The following is a 26042-nucleotide window of genomic DNA, read 5'->3' on the forward strand; positions in this document are numbered from 1 at the left end:
ATGAAAATAGTTAAAAGCAGCCCCCCACTGCCCTTGAACTCTGCCACTTCCCTCCAGGTGCCTGGAAAAGCTGGATCCAATCCTGAGGAACTTCTCAGGACAGGATCCAGCTTTTCCTGGCACCTGGAGCCAGGTCTGTTTTAACTTCCTGCTTTGGGTGGAGGGCAGGCACCTCCACAGTCATTGGCTGTTCTGGCCAGCAGCACTGTGCTCCTCGTCTCTGCACTTTGCTATTCTGTGTTCAGCTCTGCTATTCTGTGTTCAGCTCTGCTATTCTGTGTATAGCTCTGCTATGCTAATGTCCTTTCCTGTCAGCTCCGTGTACCTGGGAGTTGTCAGTGCAAACATGGATTACTGCAGATAAAGTGGCAGAGCAAGGAAACTGTTCTCAGAGCAGTGAGAGAGTGAGTCATCAACCTGGCCATGATAACATGGAATGGTGGTCGGAAACCTTGAGAACAACTGTAAACATAACAGACAACTGAGAGTGCCTAGCAGGGAAACACAGCTAATAAAAAAGGGTATATACAACCGATTGCAAAGTTTCTTAAAGCAAATGTACAAATTTTTTATAATTATTTTTTTGTCAATATCTTGTCAATGCTTGCTCAGAGATCCTAGTGGCATGGCCCATTTTTCAAAACGTTGCCCCTGTTCCCACGCTTGGCTCCAGTTTCTTCATGTGTACCGTCCCACTCTATGCACTGAAGGTGGACTCGGCGGCAACAAGGTAGGGAAAAAAAAAATAAAAAAAAAAAAATATATATATATATATATATATATATATATATATCATTTAGGAAATTATACATTTGCTTTAAAGGGAACCTGCCACCCCTGGACAGTGCCTCGAAGCCACCCTACCCCTGGATACGGGCCCCCGTACTTAACCCATTCTGCTGGTTCCACTCCTGATGCCGGTCCCACCACAGAGATAAGACCTTCTGCTCATTTTGCGCGCTCAATATGTTATTGAGCGGAGTTAAGTCCGATGTCTGTTAGAAATCTCTGGAGCAGTGATTTTCTATGTACATTGGACGCATATCCACTCATTTGCATAATGAGAGTGCAGATGAGCGGGGGGCTGTATCTCTGCAGCAGGACCAGCATCAGGAGTGGGACCAGCAGAATGGGTTAAGTACGGGGGCCCGTATCCAGGGGTAGGGTGGGTTCGAGGGGGGGGGGGGGCATCCAGTGGTGACAGGTTCCCTTTAACTTTTAACAACCTACTTTTTTAAATATAGTTGTTGAGATTAGAATACCCCTTTAAGGTTGCTATAAAGAATTTGTGTTACTTTCAGTGTGCCGGTGTTGGCTAGGTGTGTAGTAGCTTGTAATGTTTTAATGTTTAATTACTTGTTCCCACTTTTCCTGCCTTTATTTAGTTTAGTTTCATCATGCCATTATGTACAGACCTGAGGAAGAAGGGATGTAACCATCAAAATGCGTATAGTAATGAAATCTACTGTGTTCTTTGTTGCTTCTTCTGAGACCATCTTGATGTTATCTTCACAAGGGACGGATTTCTCCCACAGGTTGATGCAGGTGACACCCCACTGACTTATTAATTATTTGACATGTGCCAACTGGTGTCACAGCCACAACACAGCACCACCAGGTGTTGTCTGCAGAGTGATAGCAGTCTCTTATAGGCTCAGTTCTGTGTATATGTCCTCAGATGTGAATTTCAAATCCTGCAAAGAAAAACATAGAAATTATTTAAAGATTCCTACAAAATATTAAAAAAAAATGACAACATGCCATAAAGTATAAAGAGTTTTCTCTTTATTGATGAGTAAATGGCCCTAATGCTGGTTTCACACATGGATATTTTTGGGAAAAATGCCACTGCAGTTATTGAGCCAGGGGATCTGAAAATCCAGACCCTATTCGATGAAAACTGATCAGTGAAAACATTTTAGGGATCTGTTCACACAACCGGACACTATTTATTGAAAGTGTCAAATGACATTGTGTTCTATGAAATCCCGGCCGCACTAAAAACTGAAATGTCATTTTTGTGTTGCTGCTATTCATTGAATAGTGGCCACACAAAATTGAGTGGACAGACAATGTAAAGTTTAGCTCCGGCCGTACTTTACATTGTCTCCTATGGTTAAAAGGAATGTGGGCACACTGAATGTGCCTGCATTCTAATTAGAAAGAAATGAAGTTCATTCATGTCACAGAACGGCCGCTGTCTTACAACGTGTGAACGAGGCCTAGAACGGAGAATGACCTAATAACACAGTTATGTTATCACAGAAGAATGCAGGACGAATATACAGTACAGTGGTACCTTGGTTTAAGAGTAACTTGGATTGAGAGCGCTTTGCAAGAAGAGCTCACAGTTTTCAAAATTGTAACTTGGTGTAAGAGCATTGCTTTAGTTTAAGATCTCCCTGTACTGGGTGGGAGGGGGAGAGGGGAGGGGCATGGTCTGCATAGCGGGGTCTACAGCAGTGTACTCTGACCCAGGGAATCTCCCTCACCTTCCAAATCATAGCAGATCCACTTCAGGCTGGGGCTTGCATCAGGGGACAGGACTGTGGAGGTAATCTCTTCATAGCTGTAATAACTCTCTCTCCGGACAGTGAGTGCTGCATGTATGTGCCCACATCTGTACTGCTCATCCCTTCATGCTCCCTGCAGTCTCTGTAAGCCCTTGTGTTTTCCATCCTCTCCATTACTGCTATAATGTGCCTGCCCTTACACTCAGCTATACACACTACTGTTATAATGTGCCTGCACTTACATTCAGTTATACACACTGCTGCTATAATGTGCCTGCACTTACACTCAGCTATACACACTGCTGCTATAATGTGCCTGCACTTACACTCAGCTATACACACTGCTGCTATAATGTGCCTGCACATTCACAAGGCTGTATAGAAAGGTTCCTTCACTGTCCTCCTGCACAGCTCTGTGATTCTCACTTTCTGATAGGTTCTTGCTGAACACACACCCTTTCCTCATTGTAATCATGTGACCACACAGACCTCTGACAGCAACCCTTCTAGCCTGTTGTACTACACTACCGCATTATGGAGATCAGCAGCTCCAACCTTTATCTACAAACTGCTGCTGTTTTTTTCATTCACTTATTATATACTATACACCACACATTGATTGCTAAACTGTACAGTAACCTATAATATGACATATTCAACCATTTTGTTTAATTTGTTTTACATGTTATTCAAAATAAAAAAATCTGAATTTTTGGGGTGTGGAACCAATTGTCTGCATATCAGTGATTTCTTATGTGAAAATTTGCTTTGGTTTAAGAGTGATTTGGATTACAAACACAGTCCCGGAACGAATTATTGTAAACTCGTAATCCAAGGCACCACTGTAGTTAAAATATTGATTAAGAGAACAAATTACGTAAATCTATCTTTTGCTTGAATATGCATAGTAAGGCTATGTTCACACTAAGAGACCGGCCGTTCTGTGACCTGGCCGGGTCATGGAACGGCCGGTCTCTGCAAAGATCATCCTGGATGGTACTTAAGTACCGGCCGGATGATCTTTCCGGCCGCAGTGTTCTGATGAGGGCGCATCAGCGCGCCCGCATCAGAACCCTCATAGTACACAATAAAGCATGCGGCCGGAGTCGCTCGCTTGATTGTGTGAACTGACAGGTATTTCTGCGGCCAGAATTCACTGAATTGCGGCCGCAGAAAACTGACATGTCAGTTCTTTGAGGCGCCGCATGGGATCCCGGCTGGAGCGTATACTAAGTGTATACCCTCCAACCAGGGGCGTAACTAGAAATGGCTGGGCCCCATAGCAAACTTTTGATTGGGGCCCCCCCCTCCTCGACCAACCACTATGCCATCAACACACCCAGCTCTACACAGGTTCTATACACCATATAAATTACACTGCAGTTATATTAAGTGACTCACAGGGGACGCCTTCATTAGAGTAGTTTCCTTTTCATTTTCTTCTCCATCTGTCCTGGGCCATTATAAGAACTCCGAGCCACGAATCCACAGAATCTGCCAGACAGACAAATTAGGCTCTGTGTAGACAGCTTATAGATTGCCCCTTGTTCAGTCCTCCATATAGATGGCCCCATGTGCATCTACTATAGTAGAGATCCCCCTCTGTGTAATCCATTTATAGTAGATGACACCCTCTGTGCATCACCTATATCAGAGGTAGGGAATCTCTGCTCTCCAGCTTCTGCAAAACTACAACTCCCATCATGTATGGACAGTCAAAAATAAAGCTGTAGTTTTGCAATAGCTGGAGAGCCAAGGTTCCCTATCCCTGCCCTACAGTATATGGTCCCCTCTGTGTAGTTCTCTTAGATGACCCCTCTGTGTCAACCCCCCCAGTGTAGTTCCCCTTATAGATGCCCCCTAGTCCCCTTCATAAATGGCCCATCTGTGTAGTTCCCCTTTTAGATGGCCCACATTCCCCATAAAGGTAGCCCCCAGTGTTGTCCATCCCCGTCCCGCATATAGGTAGCCCCCAGTGTTGTCCGTCCCGCATATAGGTAGCCCCCAGTGTTGTCCATCCCCCATATAGGTAGCCCCCAGTGTTGTGCATTCCCATCCCCCATATAGCCCCCAGTATTGTGCATCCCCCCATATAGCCCCCAGTATTGTGCATCCCCCATATAGCCCCCAGTATTGTGCATCCCCCATATAGCCCCCAGTATTGTCCATCCCCCATATAGCCCCCAGTGTTGTCCATCCTTAGCCCCCAGTATTGTGCATCCCCATCCCCACATAGCCCCCAGTATTGTGCATCCCCTTCCCCACATAGCCCCCAGTATTGTGCATCCCCTTCCCCACATAGCCCCCAGTATTGTGCATCCCCTTCCCCACATAGCCCCCAGTATTGTGCATCCCCTTCCCCACATAGCCCCCAGTATTGTGCATCCCCTTCCCCACATAGCCCCCAGTATTGTGCATCCCCTTCCCCACATAGCCCCCAGTATTGTGCATCCCCTTCCCCCCATAGCCCCCAGTATTGTGCATCCCCTTCCCCACATAGCCCCCAGTATTGTGCATCCCCTTCCCCACATAGCCCCCAGTATTGTGCATCCCCTTCCCCACATAGCCCCCAGTATTGTGCATCCCCTTCCCCACATAGCCCGCAGTGTTGTGCATCCCCTTCCCCACATAGCCCCCAGTATTGTGCATCCCCTTCCCCACATAGCCCGCAGTGTTGCTCCTCTGATTAAAAAAACAAACAAACACATAACTCACCTAACCCCACGCTCCCCCGTCGGTCGCCGGTCTCCTCTTCTCTCTGCCTCCGCCCGATGAGCAGCCCTCTGGTGAAGTCCTGGCAGCGTCATCGCTGAGCGCTCAGTGTGCGCCGCGGCGGCTGGGACTTCCGGTTTGTGTTCTTAGTACCGAAAGTCCCAGCCGCGGCGGCGCACACTGAGTGCTCAGCGATGACGCTGCCAGGACTTCACCAAAGAGCTGCTCATTGGGTGGGACACTCTTGTGATCGCAAGCGGAATGCTTGCTTGCGGTCACAAGAATGATTGACAGGGCGGGAAGCCTATGGCTTCTCGCGCTGTCAGTCAGAACACTGAACACCCGGGAGGCCCGCTCGGCCGCCGGGTGTTGCAAGCGGTCATCTTCGGGGGGCCGAGGCCACGGGCCCCCTGATGTTAGGGGCCCCGTAGCAGCCGCTACGGCTGCTACGGCGGTAGTTCCGCCCCTGCCTCCAACCGGGATCCCATAGATGAATAGGCAGTGTTCCACTCTGTACAAAGTACGGCCAATGGCAACAATGGCCATACTTTTACGAAGTGTGAACATAGCCTGAAGCTGGAGGCTTAAGCTCGTCTACTACTCACCATATAAGACGATTCCTCTGTTGGTTGGATGGGCTGCAAAAGTATACAAAAGTAAATTATATCCAGATTATATTGCTGGGATAATAAAAAAAAATATATAATAATAATAATAATAATAATAATAAATAATGACTAAATGGACTATACGAGTGGTTCACAAACTGTGAGGCGCCCCCTAGTTGCTGGTGAGGCACAGCAGGGGAGGCAGTTTTCACAAAAAAAAATTATAATCTGCACAATCTTTACCCAGACTGCAACAATCCCTTGTTTAGGAACATTATAGACTCATTTTGTTCCTATGTTAATGTTATATAGAGTTTAGGAGATAAATGAAGCGTAGACCGAGAAATAGTTTTTATTTTTGAATGGACATCCACCATAGATGGTGAAGCCCCGGCATCCTCTTGGTCAGTCTGGTGAGGCTGAGGTACCTTTTATTAGGTGAGGCCCCAGTACAAAATGGTTGAGAAGCGCTGGACTATACAGGAAGTAACATGACCTAAGTTTTTATCATAACAATTTATATACATATATTTATATATATACATATATACATATATATTTATATATTCATGTTAAATGGCCTATAACCAGTTTACAGAGTATGCCCTAAACAATATTCTTTAGAGATTAATGAGTTATAAAGCATAGGCTGTGTCCCTAATGGGGAGATTTTTTTTTTTTATAAACTGGTGCCAGGAAGTTATATAGATCTGTCAATAGTTTCTACTGAAAAAAACAAACAAAAAAAAAAAAAACAATCATACTTATCAGCCGCTGCATGCCCTGCAGGAAGTGATGTATTCTTTCCTGACACAGTGCTCTCTGCTGCCATCTCTGTCCATGTCAGGAACTGCCCAGAGCAGCAGCAAGTCCTCATAGAAAATCTCTCCTGCTCTGGACAGTTCCTGACATGGACAGAGGTGGCAGCAGAGAGCACTGTGTCAGATTAGAAAGAATACAACACTTCCTGCCGGACATACAGCAGCTGGAGTACTTGAAGGCTGGAGTTTTTTTTTTTTTTTTTTTTAATAAAAGTAATTTATCTGTATAACCAGTTGATTTAAAACAAATGTTTTTCTCTGGAATACCCCTTTACCATATGTTCAGGAAAACTGACCACCCCATAAAATGTACAGAAAATATAATAAAAAATACTATCAGAAAAAAAAGATAATAAAACAGAAGAACCAGTCATTATCTACTTTTAATTAACAATTTATTTGGTTCTTTTGCTATGAAAGCATGGCAGTATGAAGTAGAGAGGACATTGTCACATACCCTCACGTTTTCATAGTCGGGAAGGTTTTCCTGGATACTCTCCAATAATTCCGGGGGTGAATCACAGTGTTTGCAGTCTGTAATCATAGAAATCATAATAAATGAGGATATATTGGCACATAATGGTATATTATTACTGTTCTGGGGTCTGTCATACTTTCTTGCTTCAGAGTAAGCTGCTCTGTTGTCTTTTCCCAATGTCCTGTCTGCTGTAAATCCTGTGACAGTCTTCCTGTTGCCATGTACACTCTAGCAAGGAATTCAGCCAACTAAATTTCCCTCCCATACCACTTTTTTTTTTTTTTTTTTTTTTTTTTTAACTATAACCCCTCTCACATAGTGGCAGGGAGATAGAGTTGCCTGAATTCCCCGCTAAAGTGTCTTGTAAACAAGAATAGGGAGTCAGTAATGTAGCCGTTGGAGGCCATGACACCTCTTGACACTCGAGATGACTTAAGGGTACTATTACACCAAGCGATTTTTTTACGACTAGCGATTAACGATATCTGATCTAAAACAACCACTATGGCAAACGTTCTGATCCAATTACACGGAATGATGATCGTTACTTATGATCGTTCTTGCGTACGTTTCAGCTATGACTTCTATTACACCGAAGAATGTGGGAACGATTTGCGAACGATCAAACGATAAAAATAGGTCCGAATTCTATCAAACGACCAACGATTTCTCTTGGTCGTTTAATCGTTGTCTGCTATTACACGAAGCGATTATCGTTTAAATCTGAATAATGATTAAATGATTAAGTCTGAGATGTGCGAAACCAAAGGGCTGAAACCCTGCAATCTGTGAGCTCGGGGCTGGCTACCTTCTCGGAGGCTATGTCTACACACTCGGCTCTACATGCCAGCTATTTTAAGGCTATGTTCACACTATGTAAGAGACCGGCCGTTCCGTGACCCCGGATCATCTCGGCCGGTACTTAAGTAGCGGCCGGATGATCTTTCCGTCCGCAGAGCTCTGATGCGGGCGCATCAGCGCGCTGCATCAGAGCTTCCCATAGCAAACAGTGAAGCAAGCGGACGGAGCCGCTCGCTTCATTGTGTGAAATGACAGGTCTTTCTGCGGCCGGAATTCACTGAATTCCGGACGCAGAAACTGACATGTCAGTTTTTTCCGGCGGCAAATGGGATCCCGGCCAGAGCGCCTACGATATGTGTATGCTCCAGACGGGATCCCATTACAAATTAGGCTATGTTCAACTGCTCAAAACTACGGCCGTAGTTCTGCGGCGAGAACTACGGCCGAAGTTTTACGTAGTGTGAACATAGCCCAAGATTGCAGATACTCATATAGAAGATTAGGGGATCAGAAGGTGTTGGAAGAATAGATAGATAGAGGTTTACCAGAAAGCTGAGCATCTGATGTTCTTCCCAAAGTTGCTGCTGAGATATTCTCTGACCTTTTGGGGACTGAGAGAACCAAATTAGTCGTCATTGGAAGGATCAGTAGGGCTATACGCCACATTAAGGAATCGTATAATCCCCCCGGTGACTTGATATGTGGACAGCCTTCATTTATTGAATGGGATGGGACACTCTCCGCTGCAAGAAAAAACATGCCTTATTATTTACGGTGGGACTAACCTGCTGGAAGATAATAAGGGCCCTATTCCACGGGACGATTATCGTTCGCATAATCGTTAACGAAAAACGATCCAAACGGCCGCTATTGCAAAAGACCTGAAATTGTTCACCCATTTACATGGAACGATAATCGTTACTTATGATCGTTTTTGCGGTCGTCTTGTCATTGCCATTGCGTTCCTCAGTACTGCGAATGACCGAACAACATCTTATTCAATGCAAACGATTTGCGAACGAGCAACGATAAAAATAGGTCCAGGTCTCGTTCGGTCGTTAATCTTTAACTGCTATTCAAGCGAACGATTATCGTTTAGATTCGAACGATTTAACGATAATCTGAACGGTAATTGTCCCGTGGAATAGGGCCCTAAGGCAGGAGATGGGGACTAGGACTGTACCTTTATTATGTCAGTGTGGTGTGAGTAAGAAGTCTTAACTGTTACTGATTAGAGATGAGCGAACCGGGTTCAGATTCGAGTCGATCCGAACCCGAACTTTCGGCATTTGATTAGCGGGGGCTGCTGAACTTGGATAAAGCTCTAAGGTTGTCTGGAAAACATGGATACGGCCAATGACTATATCCATGATTTCCACATAGCCTTAGAGCTTTATCCAAGTTCAGCAGCCACCACTAATCAAATGCCGATCGTTCGGGTTCGGCTGCACTCGAACCCGAACCCGGTTCGCTCATCTCTACTACTGATATGTTAATGAGAGTGTTTGGTGCTCTGTGTGGAGAGTGTGAGAGGAACAGTCTGTGCAGCTATGTAGAAGGTCTGGCAGAGATGATGAGGACAGAAAGACATGTATTTTTCAGGGGGTCGCCAAGAGATCACATGACCTGACTAAGGTTACAAACCCACTTGCCGGATCTGCAGCGAGTCTCCTTGCTGCGTTTTTGCAGCGAGACTCGCTGCAGATCCCAGCCCTATACTTTCAATAGCAGAGAAACTCGCAGCAGGGATGTACATCCCTACTGCGATTTTGTCTGCAGCCCGCCCCATTAACCCCCCGGCCGCCGGACATTATACATTACCGGGTCCCCGTTCCTGCTTGCTTCGGGGCTCCCGGTGTATTCACGGCCCGCCCGGCCAATAAGTGCGCTGCGGCGGGGCAGCGCACTGATTGGCCGGGCTGAACGTGCCGGGAGCCGCCGAAGCAAGCAGGAGCGGGGACCTGGTAATGTATATCCTGCCCGCCCCCCTGCAGCCCCAATCGCCCCGCAGCCCCCGGCCGCACGATCGCCCCCAGCCCCGCAGCCCCCGGCCGCACGATCGCCCGCAGCTCAGCAGCCCCCAGCCCCGCAGCCCCCGGCTGCACGATCGCCCGCTGGGGGCGATCGTGCGGCCGGGGGCTGCGATGCTGGGGGCGATCGTGAGGTCGGGGGCTGCAGGGCTGGGGGCGATCGTGCGGCCGGGGGCTGCGGGCGATCGTGCGGTCGGGGGCTGCGGGGCTGGGGGCGATCGTGCGGCCGGGGGCTGGGGGCGATATACATTACCTGATCCCGGCTCCTGCTTGCTTCAGCGGCTCCCGGCACGTTCCGCCCGGCCAATCAGTGCGCTGCCCCGCCGCAGCGCACTGATTGGCCGGGCGGGCCGTGAAGACACCGGGAGCCCCGAAGCAAGCAGGAACGGGGACCCGGTAATGTATAATGTCCGGCGGCCGGGGGGTTAATGGGGCGGGCTGCAGACAAAATCGCAGCAGGGATGTACATCCCTGCAGCGAGTTTCTCTGCTATTGAAAGTATAGGGCCGGGATCTGCAGCGAGTCTCGCTGCAAAAACGCAGCATGGAGACTCGCTGCAGATCCGGCAAGTGGGTTTGTAACCTTAAGGAAAGATTTCAGGAATTTCAGGAACGACTAAATGATGTTAAAAAAACAAACAAACTAAATGGGTAGTATAATATTACTATTACATGGCTGTGTACCAAAAGCAAAATGGCGTGTACTTTAGGCGCATGTGTTCCAATTTCTTGTAAAGGACATAAATCTTGGTGATGACTTTGCAATCATCCATTGTTAGTAAACATGTCAGCGTTGTCTCTTACCACTTTTTCTCCTCTTGGTCGCACATTTCCAGTATAGGCAGGCATTTACAATAATTACAACTCCAAAGAACGTGGCAGAGACAAGTCCAATAATAAATGCTCTGTAGGCATCATCAAATATGGATTCTAGAAACAGAGAATAAAAGCAAGAAAAAAAATAAAATGTACGATAAAAATATATAGCATCTATTACAAATAGAAATGGGAATCACTGTTCTCTATATAGCAAAGTCTTGCCCCCAGTGGCACCTAATTTACATATATCTAAACCTAAATCAGCAGGGGAATGTGATATAAAGCAAGTTTACAATTTACATTCTTTTTTTTTTAATCATGAAAAACACGGCACTTCCTGTGTTCTGGCTCTTTTTTTTTTTTTTTCCTTCAAAGAGTCTAACTACAGGAAGTCCAGTGTTTCCCAGGTCCCAGAGAAGGCAGTCATGTGATTGATGGACACATTGAGGCGTGACTCTCTGTACTGGCCAGGACTTCATGTGTTTAGTCTCTTTTTTTCAACAAGTACAAGACTAAAAAGCGTCAGAAGATTGGACCTGGATTTCTGGTAAGTACACCTTTGTTTTACCGCATGACTAAAAAAAACCATATATATATATATATATATATATAAAGAATGTTTATTGCAAACTTTCTTTATATCACATATACTGTTCATTTAAACTTTGAAAGTTATAAAGACAGGTACACTTAAAGGATTTAACTACCTTTATTCTCATTGTCCCCGGCCTCATAGGTTCATAGAAGCAGGTTATAATCTTCTAACCTGCTATTAGTTGTCCTTTAAGAGGCCACTCAGCATGTTATAACCATTCCATTTCAGTGTTTGTTGAATTCCATGAGAAGCACAGTTCATTCTACTTATCGAGGAGCTGCTGTCATCGCTGTCATCACTTTTCTTTTGTTATAGAACCAACTGGATGGCAAGAGCAGTGCTAGTAATACCCCAAGTGTATTACAATAGTAACTAGAGGTTGTGTCAAAAAAGTGAGGAAGAGTAAGGAAAAGAAGTCTTCAATTCTTGCTCTACTGCTAGGGGAATACCATGGACGTCTTGTTGCTTCACCCTTGAAATTCAGCGATCATAAGAACAGGGTCAAGCAGCAAACAATGTGGACAACAAAGTTATAGGCTGGCAGAAGCGGGAAACCACTCCCTACTAACCGCGATGGCTGCCATCTTAATTGAATCTCATTTAAACGAGCAGAAGGCAGGCCGGGGGTGATGAGAAAATAATAAACAAGTAAACTTACCTGCCTCCATTGCACCTCTCCTGGGTCCCACACACCGCTGCCAGATATCATCTGCAGCTGTACACCAGGTATGTCACTTACCAGGCTCTGCTAGCTGCAACGTCATGGTCCAGCTGAGCGATTGCCGGCTCAGCCAGTCACTGATTGGCAATCACTCCAGGTATGTGATGTTGCAGCTAGCAGAACTTCAGGTCACTGGCTGCTGAGAACAGGACCCCGAAGCGGCACTACAAGACATGAGGATGGGTAAGGTAACGTGGTTTGTTACTTCCCCCCACTCCCCTGCCTGTCTACTTTTTGTCCCTTGCGTTGGACTTCTCCTTTACCAACTGTATGATGACATCAAGTGACCTATAAAAAGAATGGCATATGGGAGCTGAGGTGAACTGCATGGTTAGGACAGTTTCGGACAGGCTTCTAGAGACAGGGCTGAAGGATGAAGATAGAAAACTGCCCTTTATCAATGAGAAGCAAAAATGAGCCAGACTGAAGCTCACCAAATATGCAAAAGAACACTGCAGAGACACCATCACATGTCTCGACTTCAGTGAACTAGCCAGACCTTCCTCCGGGAAGGAACAACCAAGCCAAGAAATGTCTGCAATCAAGAAAACCACCCAAGCAAGGTATCCATCCACGGACAGCTGTTTCGGGGTATTTGCCCCTCATCAGTGTGGAGTAGGATTCTGGCTAGTGGGAGCAATGACTAGTAAGTGCATGCAAAAGGACGCTGGTTGACCTCAGGGAGATCAACCAAAACACTGCAGAGACACCATCACGTTTCTCGACGTCAGTGTATTCTAGAACATTGCCCCCTGGGAAATCAAATATGCAAAAGAATATGTCTCTGCTGTGTTATTTTGCATATTTGATTTCCCAGGGGGCAATGTTCTAGAATACACTGACGTCGAGACAAGTGATGGTGTCTCTGAGGTGTTTTGGTTGATCTCCCTGAGGTCAACTAGCGTCCTTTTGAAGCTCACCAAAGACCATACGGATTTGTCTGTATAAGATTTTATAATTTCCTTATCTGATTGAGCTAAATGTTGCAGCAAGGTTGAAATCAGGCAACTTAGTCTTTGTGAAGGTCCCATGAATTAAGTCACATACAGAGTTATCTCAAAAGAAAATGTTCCCCAACTCTGTCAATTAGTTTTTTTTTGCCCCATGTCACTCAGACAGGTCAGTGAAGGTGTGGATGAAGGACCACTAGATTAAGACCCTGTTATGACCAGCCTAATCTCCACAACTAAACCCTATTAAAAACCAATGGAATGTGATAAAGAGAACGATGGATGGTGACAAGCCATTAATGCCGAGCTGCTTGAATTTCTGTACCAGAAAATTTCAAGAAGGTTTCCTTCTGCTCTGTGTTTAGCACCAGGGACAACACATTGAAAATATCAAATAGCCGTGCGTCATTGGGAATTTTGGTTGCTGTTGCAGGTTTCTTTGTTGATAACTTTTGAACCACAAGAAATATTGCAAATCTGATTGCTGTAATCAATTTCTGAGACAATTTTGGTCTTCTTTAATATACTGAAAAGTCTTGCCTCTGATCCAATATGGCAGCTGTTGAGAAGGCAGCCATGTTCAGGACATAAAAGATAGCCCCCCTCACTCATAACCTGCTGGAATATTCAGATATGTCCTTTTCCCTTTTTATTTCTAAAATAAAAGAGTGTCCTCAGACTTTTAACTCAGAAATGTAAAATAATGCACTTAGGAATAAGGAATCCTTTATCCAAGTATATGTGTTAGAAAAGACTGCAGAGGAGAAGGATTTAGTGGGAGTGATTTCTGACAGCTTTATACCTTAGAAGACCCGGCCAATTTTCACTTATATAAGGCCATAGCGTGTGCATTTTTCCACCTAGAGACCCAGATGAGCCCTTACTTTTTGTGCCTCTAGTTGTACTTTGCGTTCACCCTATGGAAAAACTGACATGTTATATATGTTCCTCAATTTGGTACAATTACAACGATATGTAACCTGTGTAACTTTCATTTTATTTGATGGCTTATAGAAAATTAAAACCTTTAAAAAAAAATTACTTTAAACTGCTCTATTACCAGGCTTATAACGCTTTTATTTTTTGGTCTATGGGGCTGTGTGAGGAGTCATCTTTTGAGACATGATCCGTACTTTCTATCGGTACCTTGTTTGCGTATATGCGACTTTTTGTTCATTTTTATCACTATTTTTCTGATTTTGATGAAACCAAAAAGGTGCAATTTTGCACTTTGAAATTCTTTTTCGCTAATGCCGTTCACCTGCGAGATCAGGAATGGGATGAATTAATAGTTGAGGTGATTATGCATGTGGTGAAACATGCTTATTTATTTTTATTTATAAAATGGGAGAAGGGGGGGGGTGATTCAGACTTTTATTAGTGGAGGGGATTTTTTATTAATAAAAAAAATTTTATGTTTTTTTTTACACCTGTAACCTTTGACTGTGTCCCCTTGTTCAGTTTCATACTAAAAACACTTCATTCCTGAATCTTATTAATGGTAGCTTCAGACGTACCGGATTCGCAGCGGATTTCACGTAGCGAGTTTGCAGCAAAATCAGCTGCGAATCCTTGTACTGTGAAGTTCAATGGCGTTACATACCCACAGCAGAATTTTCATTCCGCTGCGAGCATGTAACCCGGCCCCTTTAACTCCCCCCCCCCCCTGCAGCCCTGAGCCCGCAGCATACATTACCTGCTCAGCGCCGCAGCTGCATGTTAGACTCCCGTCGGTTCCGCTCAGCCAATCAGTGCTGCCGTGCACTGATTGGCTGATGGGGACCGACGGGGGACGGGTATGTAACCCCATTGAAGTTTACAGCTGATTTTGCTGCAAATCACACTTTGAAATCCGCTGTAAATCCGGTATGTGTGAAGCTACTGTTAATAAGATTTAGGAATTAGGTGTTTTTAGTATGAAACTGAACAAGGGGACACAGTCAAAGGTTACGGGGAGAAAGATCAGAAGCAAGAGAAAGAGTCGTAGATGAAAATAAAAAAATATATATTTATATATTTAATTTTTTTTTATTTATTTTTTTTTTATTTTGTCTGTAAAATATGGAAAGATGGGAAGTGGTACTCACCATAGACAGTCAGGGTCACATTCATGTCCTGGGCTGATGTCACTGTGTCTATCCTGAGTATATAATCGCCCCCATCTGTGATGAGAAGATCTTTGATCTGTAATAATCTGCTATTGAGCACTGTGATTTTAGGATTATACAGCGGTCCGGGAACTAAATGGAAATTACCAGGAAAATATGTCAGGATCTGATACTGAGAACTTGCATTTGGTCCTTTATACCAGGTGACATCCTTAATGTCCTCAGTAATCCCAGTAAGACTCAAGGTGACGGATCCATTGATAACCGGATACTGAGGGATCAGCTGGATACTGCCCATTCCACTGGTCACATCCACTGTCAGGACGACGACAACTAAAAAATAAATGATAATTAACACCTTTATATATTTTTTTTATTTCTTTTACAACAGATCAAACATTTTTATTTAAAAATAAAACAATTATATGAGACAGCATTTGCAGTATATGTCAGATGTATAAGGTGGACACATACAGTACCTCCTATAGCAACCAGGCCGGCGTCAGCACAGGCCTTACCTGGTCAAGTGCCGGGGCCCCAGTGCTTCTAGGGACCCAGAGAGAGAAAAGGGCCCGATGTTCTGATCTTCAGCCTCCTCACTGTAGTGCAGAGTGAGCGGGCTGAACTTCAGGAGACGGAGCAGAACCTGTGAGCGTCCTGCAGAGAGAGAGGGGTGAAGGACCTGATCACATGATTGGAAGGTCCTCAACCTACAGTAATTACAGAGTGGAGAGCAGATGGACAGAGAGGAAGTAGACTGAGCTGTAAGTTCTGTGTGTGTGTCAGTCAGTAAAGCCCCTATTACACGGGGCAATGCAGAGGAGAAAACGAGTGCTGTCAGCGCTTGCTTGCTCCTTGCTTCCCGCTCACTTCCGGCACTATTATACACACAGGTAAGTGCAGGGGGGGCTGTGGGGGAGTGGGGTGTTGGCTGCCTGGGTGATCGCTAGATCATTTGGGCAGCCTATAGGAGATAGCGGTGGTCTACTGTGTCAGTAATGTGTGTCAGTCAGTAAATGTGTGTCAGTCAGTAAGTGCGTTTCAGTCAGTAATGTGTGTCGGTCAGTAAGTGTGTCAGTCAGTTAGTGTCTGTCAGTCAGTAAGTGTGTGTCAGTCAGTAATGTATATTTGTGTATGTTAGTGGTGTCTCAAGAGATTGTGCATAGTGTGTAGATGATGGATGGCTGAGGGGCCTGCTGAGGCTACCGAAATACACTAGAAAAACACAATTTTTGCAGTTGCGTCATTGGAGATGTGTGAACACATTCGGCATTTATTAGCCAAATGCATTTCCTGAGACATACGTCCAATGTACAAAGCAAACAAAAAACTTAGAGACAAAATTATCCACTTACCATCCAGTTTTTTCTATCATAATTTATAAATTTAATAGTTTTATTATTATTATTATTATTATTATTATTATTATTATTATTATTCTAGGTTCCGTCTTATCATTGTTATAATATACAGATGTAGAAGAGTTGAATGTATCATCTAACCATAAGACCACACCTACCTTACTTTGCACTTTCATTTAATTTTAAAAGCCACGATTTTAGTTAAAGGGGATGTGTCATGTGAATTTTCTTCTAGTGAGTAGAGTCAGATACTAAAACTTATCTTGCTCTCGTCTGTTCCTATTTTCTGACTGTAAGATTTGCACAGCACTGAGGTCATGGACTGCTGCTCTAATAGTCTGCTGTCAATTATTTCATACATCTTTGAATCCATTGCACCTTCATTGATCGCAAAGCGTCTAGAAAAGCAGCCCTAAATCATGATGCCCTCTATAACATGCTTCACAGTAGAGATTATATTTTGTGTATCACAATGTTTTTTTTATTTTCTAGTCTTTTAGAAAACCAAAACACCTTTTTATTTTATTTTATTTTATTTATTTATTTTTTTGGGGGGGAGGTACTGGAAATTGCAGTTATGTCAGCCCTTTAAATATAGGAATATTCTTGTTATTTTTTTACAACCTCTGTGTGTAGGAAACCTACCTCCAATAAAAAGTACCAATGTTTGCCTCTGCATGGCATACATCCTGGGGGAATGATCCAGAACTACTTCTAAGCATTGGGTAAATCTTCTTTGAAGCTCCAGAAAAAGTTTGATGCATTGGTGGAAGTGATTTCTGCTAAAGGGGCTCTATATATCATTACATTCAAGATGGCGCTTACTCCATGCATTGTGGACTACCAAATCAGAAGCTTAACACTAACAGCCTCTCCTAAGCTGTAGCTATTGAGACCTTTGTAGCCTAAGGCTCCGTTCACACTACAGAATCGGCGCTGAGATTCCATGCAGAAACCCCCTGCGCAGACTCTGCGCCGATTCCTGCCTTCAATGTGTTTGAATGGGAGGGCTCACACACCTCCGCTCTCCACACCTCTCCGCTTAAATAATTGACATGTCAATTCTTTGAGCAGAGAGGTGCGTAGAGTGGAGGCGCGGGGGTGAGTCCGCGTGGGGGGTTTCTGCACGGAATATCAGCGCTGATTCCATAGTGTGAACGGAGCCTTAGATTTTATCTTTTTATCTATTAGAAATATGTTAGAGTTAGAGTAACCAGGATTCTATTACCCGACATATGCTGAGGACATGGGGGGGTAACCAGCATAATAGCTGCTGTGGGGACCAAAGATGAACAGATCCATTACAGCTCTGGGATGAAATGCAGCTAGTCAAGACTATGGATGAGGAAATCAAGAAGTGAGAATATCTTATAGAGAACTCTTCTCTATTTCCACCCTCACCTATCATCTTCCTCTTAACTGAGCTATTTTAGGCTTATACTGAGTCATAGCTCAACTTTTCTTGACCTGGAACATTCAATTACTGTTAATCAGCATTTTGATGACACTAGGGGGGATATTTATGAAAAGTCCAGGAGGGGGTGTATGCCAGGGAGAAGATGCAGATTCGCCCCAGACCCAGCGTACTCCTGCTGTATTCCCCACTGGCCTGATTGGTGGGCAGGGGGGCTGGGGGGAGGGAGCATGCAGGGAGGAGGTATGGCCTCCTCCTGTGCTTCTTTTATCATGATTTACGCGTGCACGTGATTTAGGCATTCCCCTCTTAGTAAATCCGGTTGAGGAAAAGGGGGCAGGGCCTAATTTAAGACCAGCGTATGAGTATGCCGGTCTTCATAAATCCCCCCTCCCTCCTCCCAGGACTGTATATAAAGGCTACATAAAAGTATATTGACAAACATGCAAGGATTGTGGCCACCGATTAGGACCTCTCAGTTTGCTAAAGTAGGGGTTCTTTGCAAATAGTGGATATATGGCTTTCGTTCAGAGTGATTGGAACGGTTGGGTTCATAGAAAAATGCAACCTGGACAAATCATCTTTTAATGCCCAAAAAATGCAAACAAACCTCACTCCAATAAAAGAATATCTCTATATAATAATAGAATAATAGATTTCAATAGATTGATATGGAATGATGGACGTCCAATGCACACAGTGTATAAGATGACCCTGTCCCTGGTAGCCTTACATCAATAAAATGCTAATGGTAAAAGTCCCCAATGATTTAGTGCAGTGTGTAGACTCCTTGTACTCACCTCTTCAGACTACTATGTACCCTGTACTCATCATATACATCATACATGCCCCCCAAACATATTACCCAGGCCCCCATACACCGCATACAGTCTGCTGAAGCCAGATATGGCCACTTTTAGTTAAATAATAAGACAAACTATAGACATGTATACATGTATGTTCTGTCATAGAGCACTCACAATACATTATCAGCATGTGCAGGGCTTGTAGATAGGTACAGTAGATAGGAAAGATACATAGCTAATGGCAGAACAGACTCTTACTACTTATCACTGATAAGATATAAATGTGGGATTGTATGTATGGGATAGAAATCTTACCTGTTATAATAAATCCCCTCATTGCTGATGACGGACCGATGTGTGACTCTTCTGTAGATCTACCATAGATAAGGAAGTTGCATGTGCCAGACAAGCCGCCGCACCCCCTTATGTAAGTCTAGTTGAGCAATGAAGACGTCATGTTGTTTTCACCCACTAAATGTGCTGCCTGACTAAAAAATTATATACACTGTGTGAACGTATCCTATAGACTTCTTAAGCTTATATTTGTTGACATCTACTTTGTTCTTTGCCTCCATACAAATATAAATACTTTAAAAGAATAACAATGGTTATCTTACAACAATGACAACCATCAAGGGGTGGGATATAATTTGGGGAAGTGACAGCTCTGCGACCAGTGATTGGGAGAGAGACAGCCTGCTCAGCCAATCACCGGTCGTGGCTATCCCTCAGTCAGTGATTGGCTGATTGGGATTTTGGCTGCGGTGGAAAAAGGAAACCAGAGACCAAGAACACCGTGGGAGCGTGGACAGGTAAGTAAAGAAGGGCGAACAGCTGAACTGCACCAAAACAGCTAAAGGTTTAACGTTCGATTCGAAGGAACTCAAGTTTCCAGTCAAAAATTTGTGAACCTGCCAAAACCAAACTTTAAGAAGCTAAAGTACTACTAAAAAAAATCAGTAAAACTTCTATGGTAATATGTCATGACTGGAGTCGTGGATCCGCTGTACTACAGCTAGTGATGGCGTAAGCCACACCAGGGAGTGGAGTCTTCACCAGTGCCCACAGCAAGGCAGAATGGACTTGCTGTGGCAGGCGACTGCCAGGACGCTATCCCTGGCTTGGTTTGCTAAGGGAAGCGGGTGAGGTTCAGCTGGAGACAGGTAGGCAAGCAGGTTGGGACACAGAAGAACTCGTGGCTGGAACCACAGGCGGCAGGACTCATGGCTGGAACCACAGGCGGCAGGACTCATGGCTGGAACCACAGGCGGCAGGACTCATGGCTGGAACCACAGGCGGCAGGACTCATGGCTGGAACCACAGGCGGCAGGACTCATGGCTGGACCCACAGGCGGCAGGACTCATGGATGGAACCACAGGCGGCAGGACTCATGGCTGGAACCACAGGCGGCAGGACTCATGGCTGGAACCACAGGCGGCAGGACTCATGGCTGGAACCACAGGCGGCAGGACTCATGGCTGGAACCACAGGTGGCAGGACTCATGGCTGGAACCACAGGCGGCAAGACTCATGGCTGGAACCACAGGTGGCAGGACTCATGGCTGGACCCACAGTGGGCAGAAACCACGAGCAGGAATCACGGAGAGCTGGGACCACACACTATGGAAGCAGGCAGAGGCTTCAACATTGAATGTCAGGATAGGTGTTTATTTATAGGGGAGGTGATTGGTGCAATTTACATTTAGGCACGACCTGTCCCTTTAAATCAACGTGAGCAGGTACGCGCACATGCGCACTGGCACAGAGGAGACCAGACAGGACTGTGGAGAAGTAAGGTGCCCTGCGGAGCTGAAGTGACATCTGGGAAGCAGTGCAGTGGCGGCCATGACATAATATAGACCATAAAACAGACTTCAGAAGTTTAGAATCCAAGATTCACATACCCCACATGCTTCACATAGTATCGATCGAATATTCGATCCCATTAAAGTCTATGGGAACAAGTATTCGATTATTGAAAAACATCTATTCGACCACTTGGAGGTAAAAAACGGAAGCTGGGGGATTTGAACGCTTATCAAATATTTATTGAATATTCGGCGAACTATTCGATAATATTTCTTACGCTCCGGCCGGGATCCTAATAAAAATGAAGCTATGTCCCACCCCGCAAAACTACGGCCGTAGTTCTGAGGTGAGAACTACAGCCGTAGTTTTACGTAGTGTGAACATAGCCTGAATGTGCGGCTATGCCTATTTCTTCTTTCCATTGAGTACAAAGCAGGTGGACCTTAAAGCTTTCTGCCCTGTGTGAATTCCCTGTTGGAGAAGACCTGGTAACAAGTACAGTAGCTGCGCACAGGGATCTGGGAGGGTGACAGATTGTTGGTTAGCAACTCAATACCTCTATAATGCAAGGCTGCGGTCTGTAAAGGCTCCAATGGACAGTTTACATTATGGAAGTAGCTGTCAGTGAAATCCACAGCAACTGTAGTCTCAGATGGCTGCCATGATTGTGGAGACCATGTGGTACCAAGAGTTTTAATGTACTCTGACCGCTTAGTATGTGAAGCACAATGAGGTTTTCAGTTATTAAGTGTGGTCTGCATCTTTGAAAGGGAAGCAGAGAGTGGAGTGATACTGCAGGAGAGCTTGCTGCCAGTTAAAGGGGAACTCCAGGTATAGGTTAAAAAAAAATGAAACTTCTGCAGAAGCATAACGCATTACTTACCTATCTATTCCAGCTTTGAAACTACCAAAAAGAATGTGGTACTGGTTCCAGAATGCAATGCTTTCCCTCAGCTGTTCATTACAGTCAACAGTCCTTGCAGCAGCTGCTTCTGGCCGGTCAGACATGGTGAATCACTCAGGGGATTGGCGGATCCAGCCAAGCCTCCTGTGACATCACACCCTGCCCCCTGTCTGCATCATCAGCCTGTGCTCAGCAAACACACACAATGTAAGACAGAGGGATGTAAGATTTGTCTCCTAAGGTGGGAGAGCAGTGGGAGCAGGAGACAATGTGAATTGGCACAGAGGTCATTTTTCTTCACTTCCTGGATTTCTATCAGCTACCAGTGTGGCAGAACCGTACAGATACGGTAATATATTGTTTAGACACATCTATATAACTTTTTGTGTACTTTTAATAGAAACAAATTTTCCTAATGTGGAGTTCCCCTTTAAGGTTCTTAGTCAGTGGTCAGTCTTGCTTTGTACGGACTCTCTGGGATCACTGTGGTCACTTAGCATTCTTTTTTTAAAGGATTGGGCCCAGTTAGAGAAGTAAAAACACTGAGAGAATTTATTAATGTTTTTTGATAGAGATGATCAAATCTACAGTAGGAACGAAGCGAAACACTTAGAGGGACATTTACTAAGGAGTCTAATGTGTGCAACTATTCTAATGGGGATTGGTGTGTATTTTGTTCAAATTACTTGTGACTGATTTATTAACATGTAGCACTGCCATAGTAAATACATCTAAGTAAAAAGTTGCAAAAAAGACACACAAAAAGTCGCAAAAATTGTGTAAGCATATTGACCTGGTACTGACCAGATGTAAGCCTGCACCTGTTTGTGCGACTTAAAAAGTCGCAAATGATAAATTGGGTGCTAATCCCGGTTTAAGCAAATTTTTGGCTGAATACTCAAAACAGGCAGATTAAAAAAAGAGCCACATCTAAAAAATATTCGTCTGTCAAATACTGGTTCATAAATAGAACTTAGACCAAAACTCGGCAAAAACACAATTATTCACTTAAAAATAGGCGCAAAGGCCCTTGATGAATTTCCCCCAATGGGATTATTATTATTATATTAATGTTATTGTTATAACAGGTTTCATTAGCACAAATCGGATGTTTTGAGTGTTTTTCTTTCATGCTTATATTTTGAAAGATACAGAAATTACAATGTTACAATGTAACGCATATATTAATATATTTTGTCTCTTTTTTCCCATATATAATAGACATAAGTGCCTTTGATACAAATTTAAGGGTCCTTTTACATGAATCAATCTTCCTCCGTCTGCAGCCGCAAACAAGCATCGATAAGCGAGGTCGGCGCTCACTTGCAGGGCCTTTAGAAGACATGATTAATCAAGCAGTCGGCCTGTACGAACGATCCCTGCATAGTTTGTGTGTCCATTTTAATGCATTGCTATCGGCCGCACATCCCCGTTACACAAGGAGCTAAAACACTCATTGTTGCTCTGATTCATTCCCGCTTTGACAGCTGCAAATCCTTACTAATCGGCCTTCCTTCCTCTAAATTCTCCGCCCTCCAGGCCATTCTTAGGGTACAAACACACTGCGGATTTGCAGCGAGATCCGCTGCGGATCCCTGCCCTGTACACTCTATGGGCAAACAAACTAGCAGCAGGATGGACATCCCGCTGCGAGTCTGTCAGCAGCCCGTCCCGTTACAAACACCCCCCCCCCCCCCCCGCTGCCGGAGCGTATACTTCACCTGCTCCGCGCTCCAGCTTGCTTTCCCTTTCCCTTTTCCCGTTTAAACACAGGATACAATATAAACCCCTCCTGCTCATCCACAAAGCTCTCCACAACACTGCACCTCCCTATATCTCCTGCCTCATCTCTATCTACCGCCCTACCTGTGCCTTATGCTCTGCTAATAACAATGGAAGAAGCTCCCGGCACTCACCGATCTTCTGCAAGGTGATTTATCAACATAAGTGTAAAATTCCAAATACAGACAGACAGATGGGACACATTTCGGCACGTGGCCTTTCTCATCTACTCTGGTTGAGACTAGTTGAGAAAGGCCACGTGCCGAAATAATGATACATTTACTTTAAAGGGGAACTATCAGCAGGTTAGATGAACCCTAATGCACACTGGGTGAAGAAGGTATGTCTCTTACCCTCCTCCTTGGCACCATTCCCTTGCAGTTAGTCATTTAAACTATGGTCCGGAGCACCGTTAGGAGCACTGCCCACCCCCATTGCACCGAGTCGGCCCGCTACTTCCAATGATATTCAATAGAGGGGGCGGCCCGGATCAGCACGATGGGGGTGGGGCAGTGCTCCTAACGGTGCTGCGGGCTGTGGATTCAATGACTAACTGCACGGTACCGGCACCGAGGAGGAAGGTAAGAGACATACCTTCCTCCTCTGCCCCGTGTGCTTTAGGGGCTATCAGCAGGTTAGATTAGTCTAATCTGCTGATAGTTCCTCCTTAAAGAGGTATACAAAATTATGACATTTATCCCCTATGTACTGTACATGGATACCACCACTCCCTTTAGTGTGGAGCTGACAGCCAAATCCTAAACTCATAGGAGCAGGACACAGGAGAAGTGTGGTAACTGAGAATAGCCCCTTTAAGTTTTGTTCTTTATCCATACTGTAATACCAAGAGTGAATAACATTAGTAGTAGTGCCACCTAGCATGTACTGCAACCAATAAACTTCAGTGCCTTACAGGATAATTTGTAAATTTAAAAAAAAAATTGTTCTCCAGTTACTGTAAGTGAGGAAAAGAAAAGTAAAAAAATCTTCTGTTTTTATTAAATTTTTATACGTTTTTATCAATTTAATACAGAATAAAACCAGTATCAGGCAGGGTTCACATCATATTTGGGATCTCCATGGCGTGCACAAAAATGTCAAAATGAGATGTCGGCATATCTCTGCATGAAGAGGGATCTATTTCAGTGGTCCTAACGTAATCCATCATTGGGTATGTAGGGTTAGTTTCTGAGCATATATTTTGTTTTCTATTCAAAAGTGCTGCAAGTGAGAGACAACGCTCTAATACACTCAAAACATAAACTGGACATAGTCACTAGCTCTGTCCAAGCCATTGAAATGAATGGAGCCTGTGGCTGTCCATGCGTGGATACACTGGCATCCCACTTTGCCATTTTGCCAATGTATCCTTGCTACTGAGGACACAAGTGTGATACAACTGAGCTCTAAAAGGGATTCTTTAATAAAGCATATGAAAAGCTAAACAAATCCTTACAATAACATAGACTAGGGGACAGCTTCACAAGGTTATCATCCAAGAGTCACATAGATGGCATGAAACTGCTCAGAGATGTATCCAAAGCGCCATATCGTAGTATCCTGAAACTTAAAGCAAAAGTACCACCAGATAAATTGCTTTGGGTTTGTTATATAAGCAGGCCGGCGCTGGGATGTCGGTGGCCTTTTTTGAACTGACACCTTGTTCCTGTGCACGGCATCGGTCTATTCCCCAGCACCGGCCCGGTACGAAGCACTGAAGGTTGGCCCGCCAGCCCCGTGTGACAATTTCCCCTCCCCTCTGTGACATGGCTCTCATTTGGGATATGGAATCAATAGAAGGTAATTCATAATCTGAAAAAACTGGGGATATAGGGAAAGATTGAATCAGTTGGGGGAGGGGAGGGGGGAGGGTAAGAACTACCCTGTACTATGCGGTCAGTGCACTGTTGGTTAATTTCTAATTGACTTTATTGGAGGGAATTATTATATTGAAAATGTATTTTTCCTCAGAATTACATCTGTATTTTGGCATTCTTCTAATGTGTGTGAACATAGCCTCTATAACTCTCTGAGTACAATGAATAGAGACGCGTGTATGAGCTGCCAACTCTGCCATGTTTATACTTCTCTTTGGGGGACATTTTGTAAGACCGATGTACGAGTATACCAGTCTTAAAGGGGTTATCCAGTGCTACAAAAACATGGCCACTTTCTTCCAGAGACAGCACCACTCTTGTCTCCAGCTTGGGTGGGGTTTTGCTACTCTGTCCATTGAAGTGAATGGAGCTTAATTGCAAATTACACCTGAATTGGAGACAAGAGTCGTGTTGTCTCAGGAAGAAAGTGGCCAAGAGGTGCATGCCTCTTAGTAAACCCCGTTGGCCCTGTGCCTGACCCTGTGATTGGTGCAACACATGGAAGCAGGAGTACATTTCTATCATGAATTACACCTCCCCCGTGCCTTGCTGTGCCCCCCCCATCCGCCCGCCCATTGGGCGATAGGAGCATACGGCAGGCAAATGTCAGGGAGAGGGGGTAAATCTGCGCCTTCTCACTGGCGTATGCCAGGGGCGCAGCATTGATGAATTTTTACCCCTTTTGTCAACTGCAGTGGTACTGTAAAATAAGGGTCAACCATACATGTCTTTGGATGGAAGACCCCTTTATAAGATCAAGATAAAGCAGCAATGAGTGCACATAATATCAATTTCAAACTATACAGCACTTATATATTTATGAGAAAATATGCAGCCTTAGCATGCCGGGAGCTGGAGGATGCAGATCAATACGGGTTTATTGAACGCTCTGACATAATTCTGTTCCATCATACGCATCGCAGCGATCACTTG

General features: G+C 44.6%; 1 protein-coding gene across 2 annotated transcripts; it reads right to left on the minus strand.

Annotated features, from left to right (window-relative positions):
* Positions 1 to 1319: 1319 nt before the first annotated feature.
* LOC138769840 (uncharacterized) lies at positions 1320 to 15760 on the minus strand. 2 transcript variants are annotated; one of them, XM_069948536.1, is made up of 7 exons: positions 15674 to 15760; positions 15135 to 15488; positions 10767 to 10892; positions 8479 to 8676; positions 7112 to 7188; positions 5831 to 5863; positions 1320 to 1694 (listed from the first exon to the last, which is right to left on the minus strand). In XM_069948536.1, exons 2-7 carry the CDS (start codon positions 15451 to 15453, stop codon positions 1647 to 1649), a joined length of 801 nt encoding a protein of 266 aa, XP_069804637.1. In that variant the 5' UTR covers positions 15454 to 15488; positions 15674 to 15760; the 3' UTR covers positions 1320 to 1646. The 2 variants fall into 2 exon arrangements, with proteins under 2 accessions (XP_069804637.1, XP_069804638.1); XM_069948537.1 differs by having other exon boundaries at positions 15635 to 15687.
* Positions 15761 to 26042: the final 10282 nt, after the last annotated feature.

Source organism: Dendropsophus ebraccatus, chromosome 12, assembly GCF_027789765.1.
Source record: "Dendropsophus ebraccatus isolate aDenEbr1 chromosome 12, aDenEbr1.pat, whole genome shotgun sequence".
NCBI classification, from domain to species: Eukaryota; Metazoa; Chordata; class Amphibia; order Anura; family Hylidae; genus Dendropsophus; species Dendropsophus ebraccatus.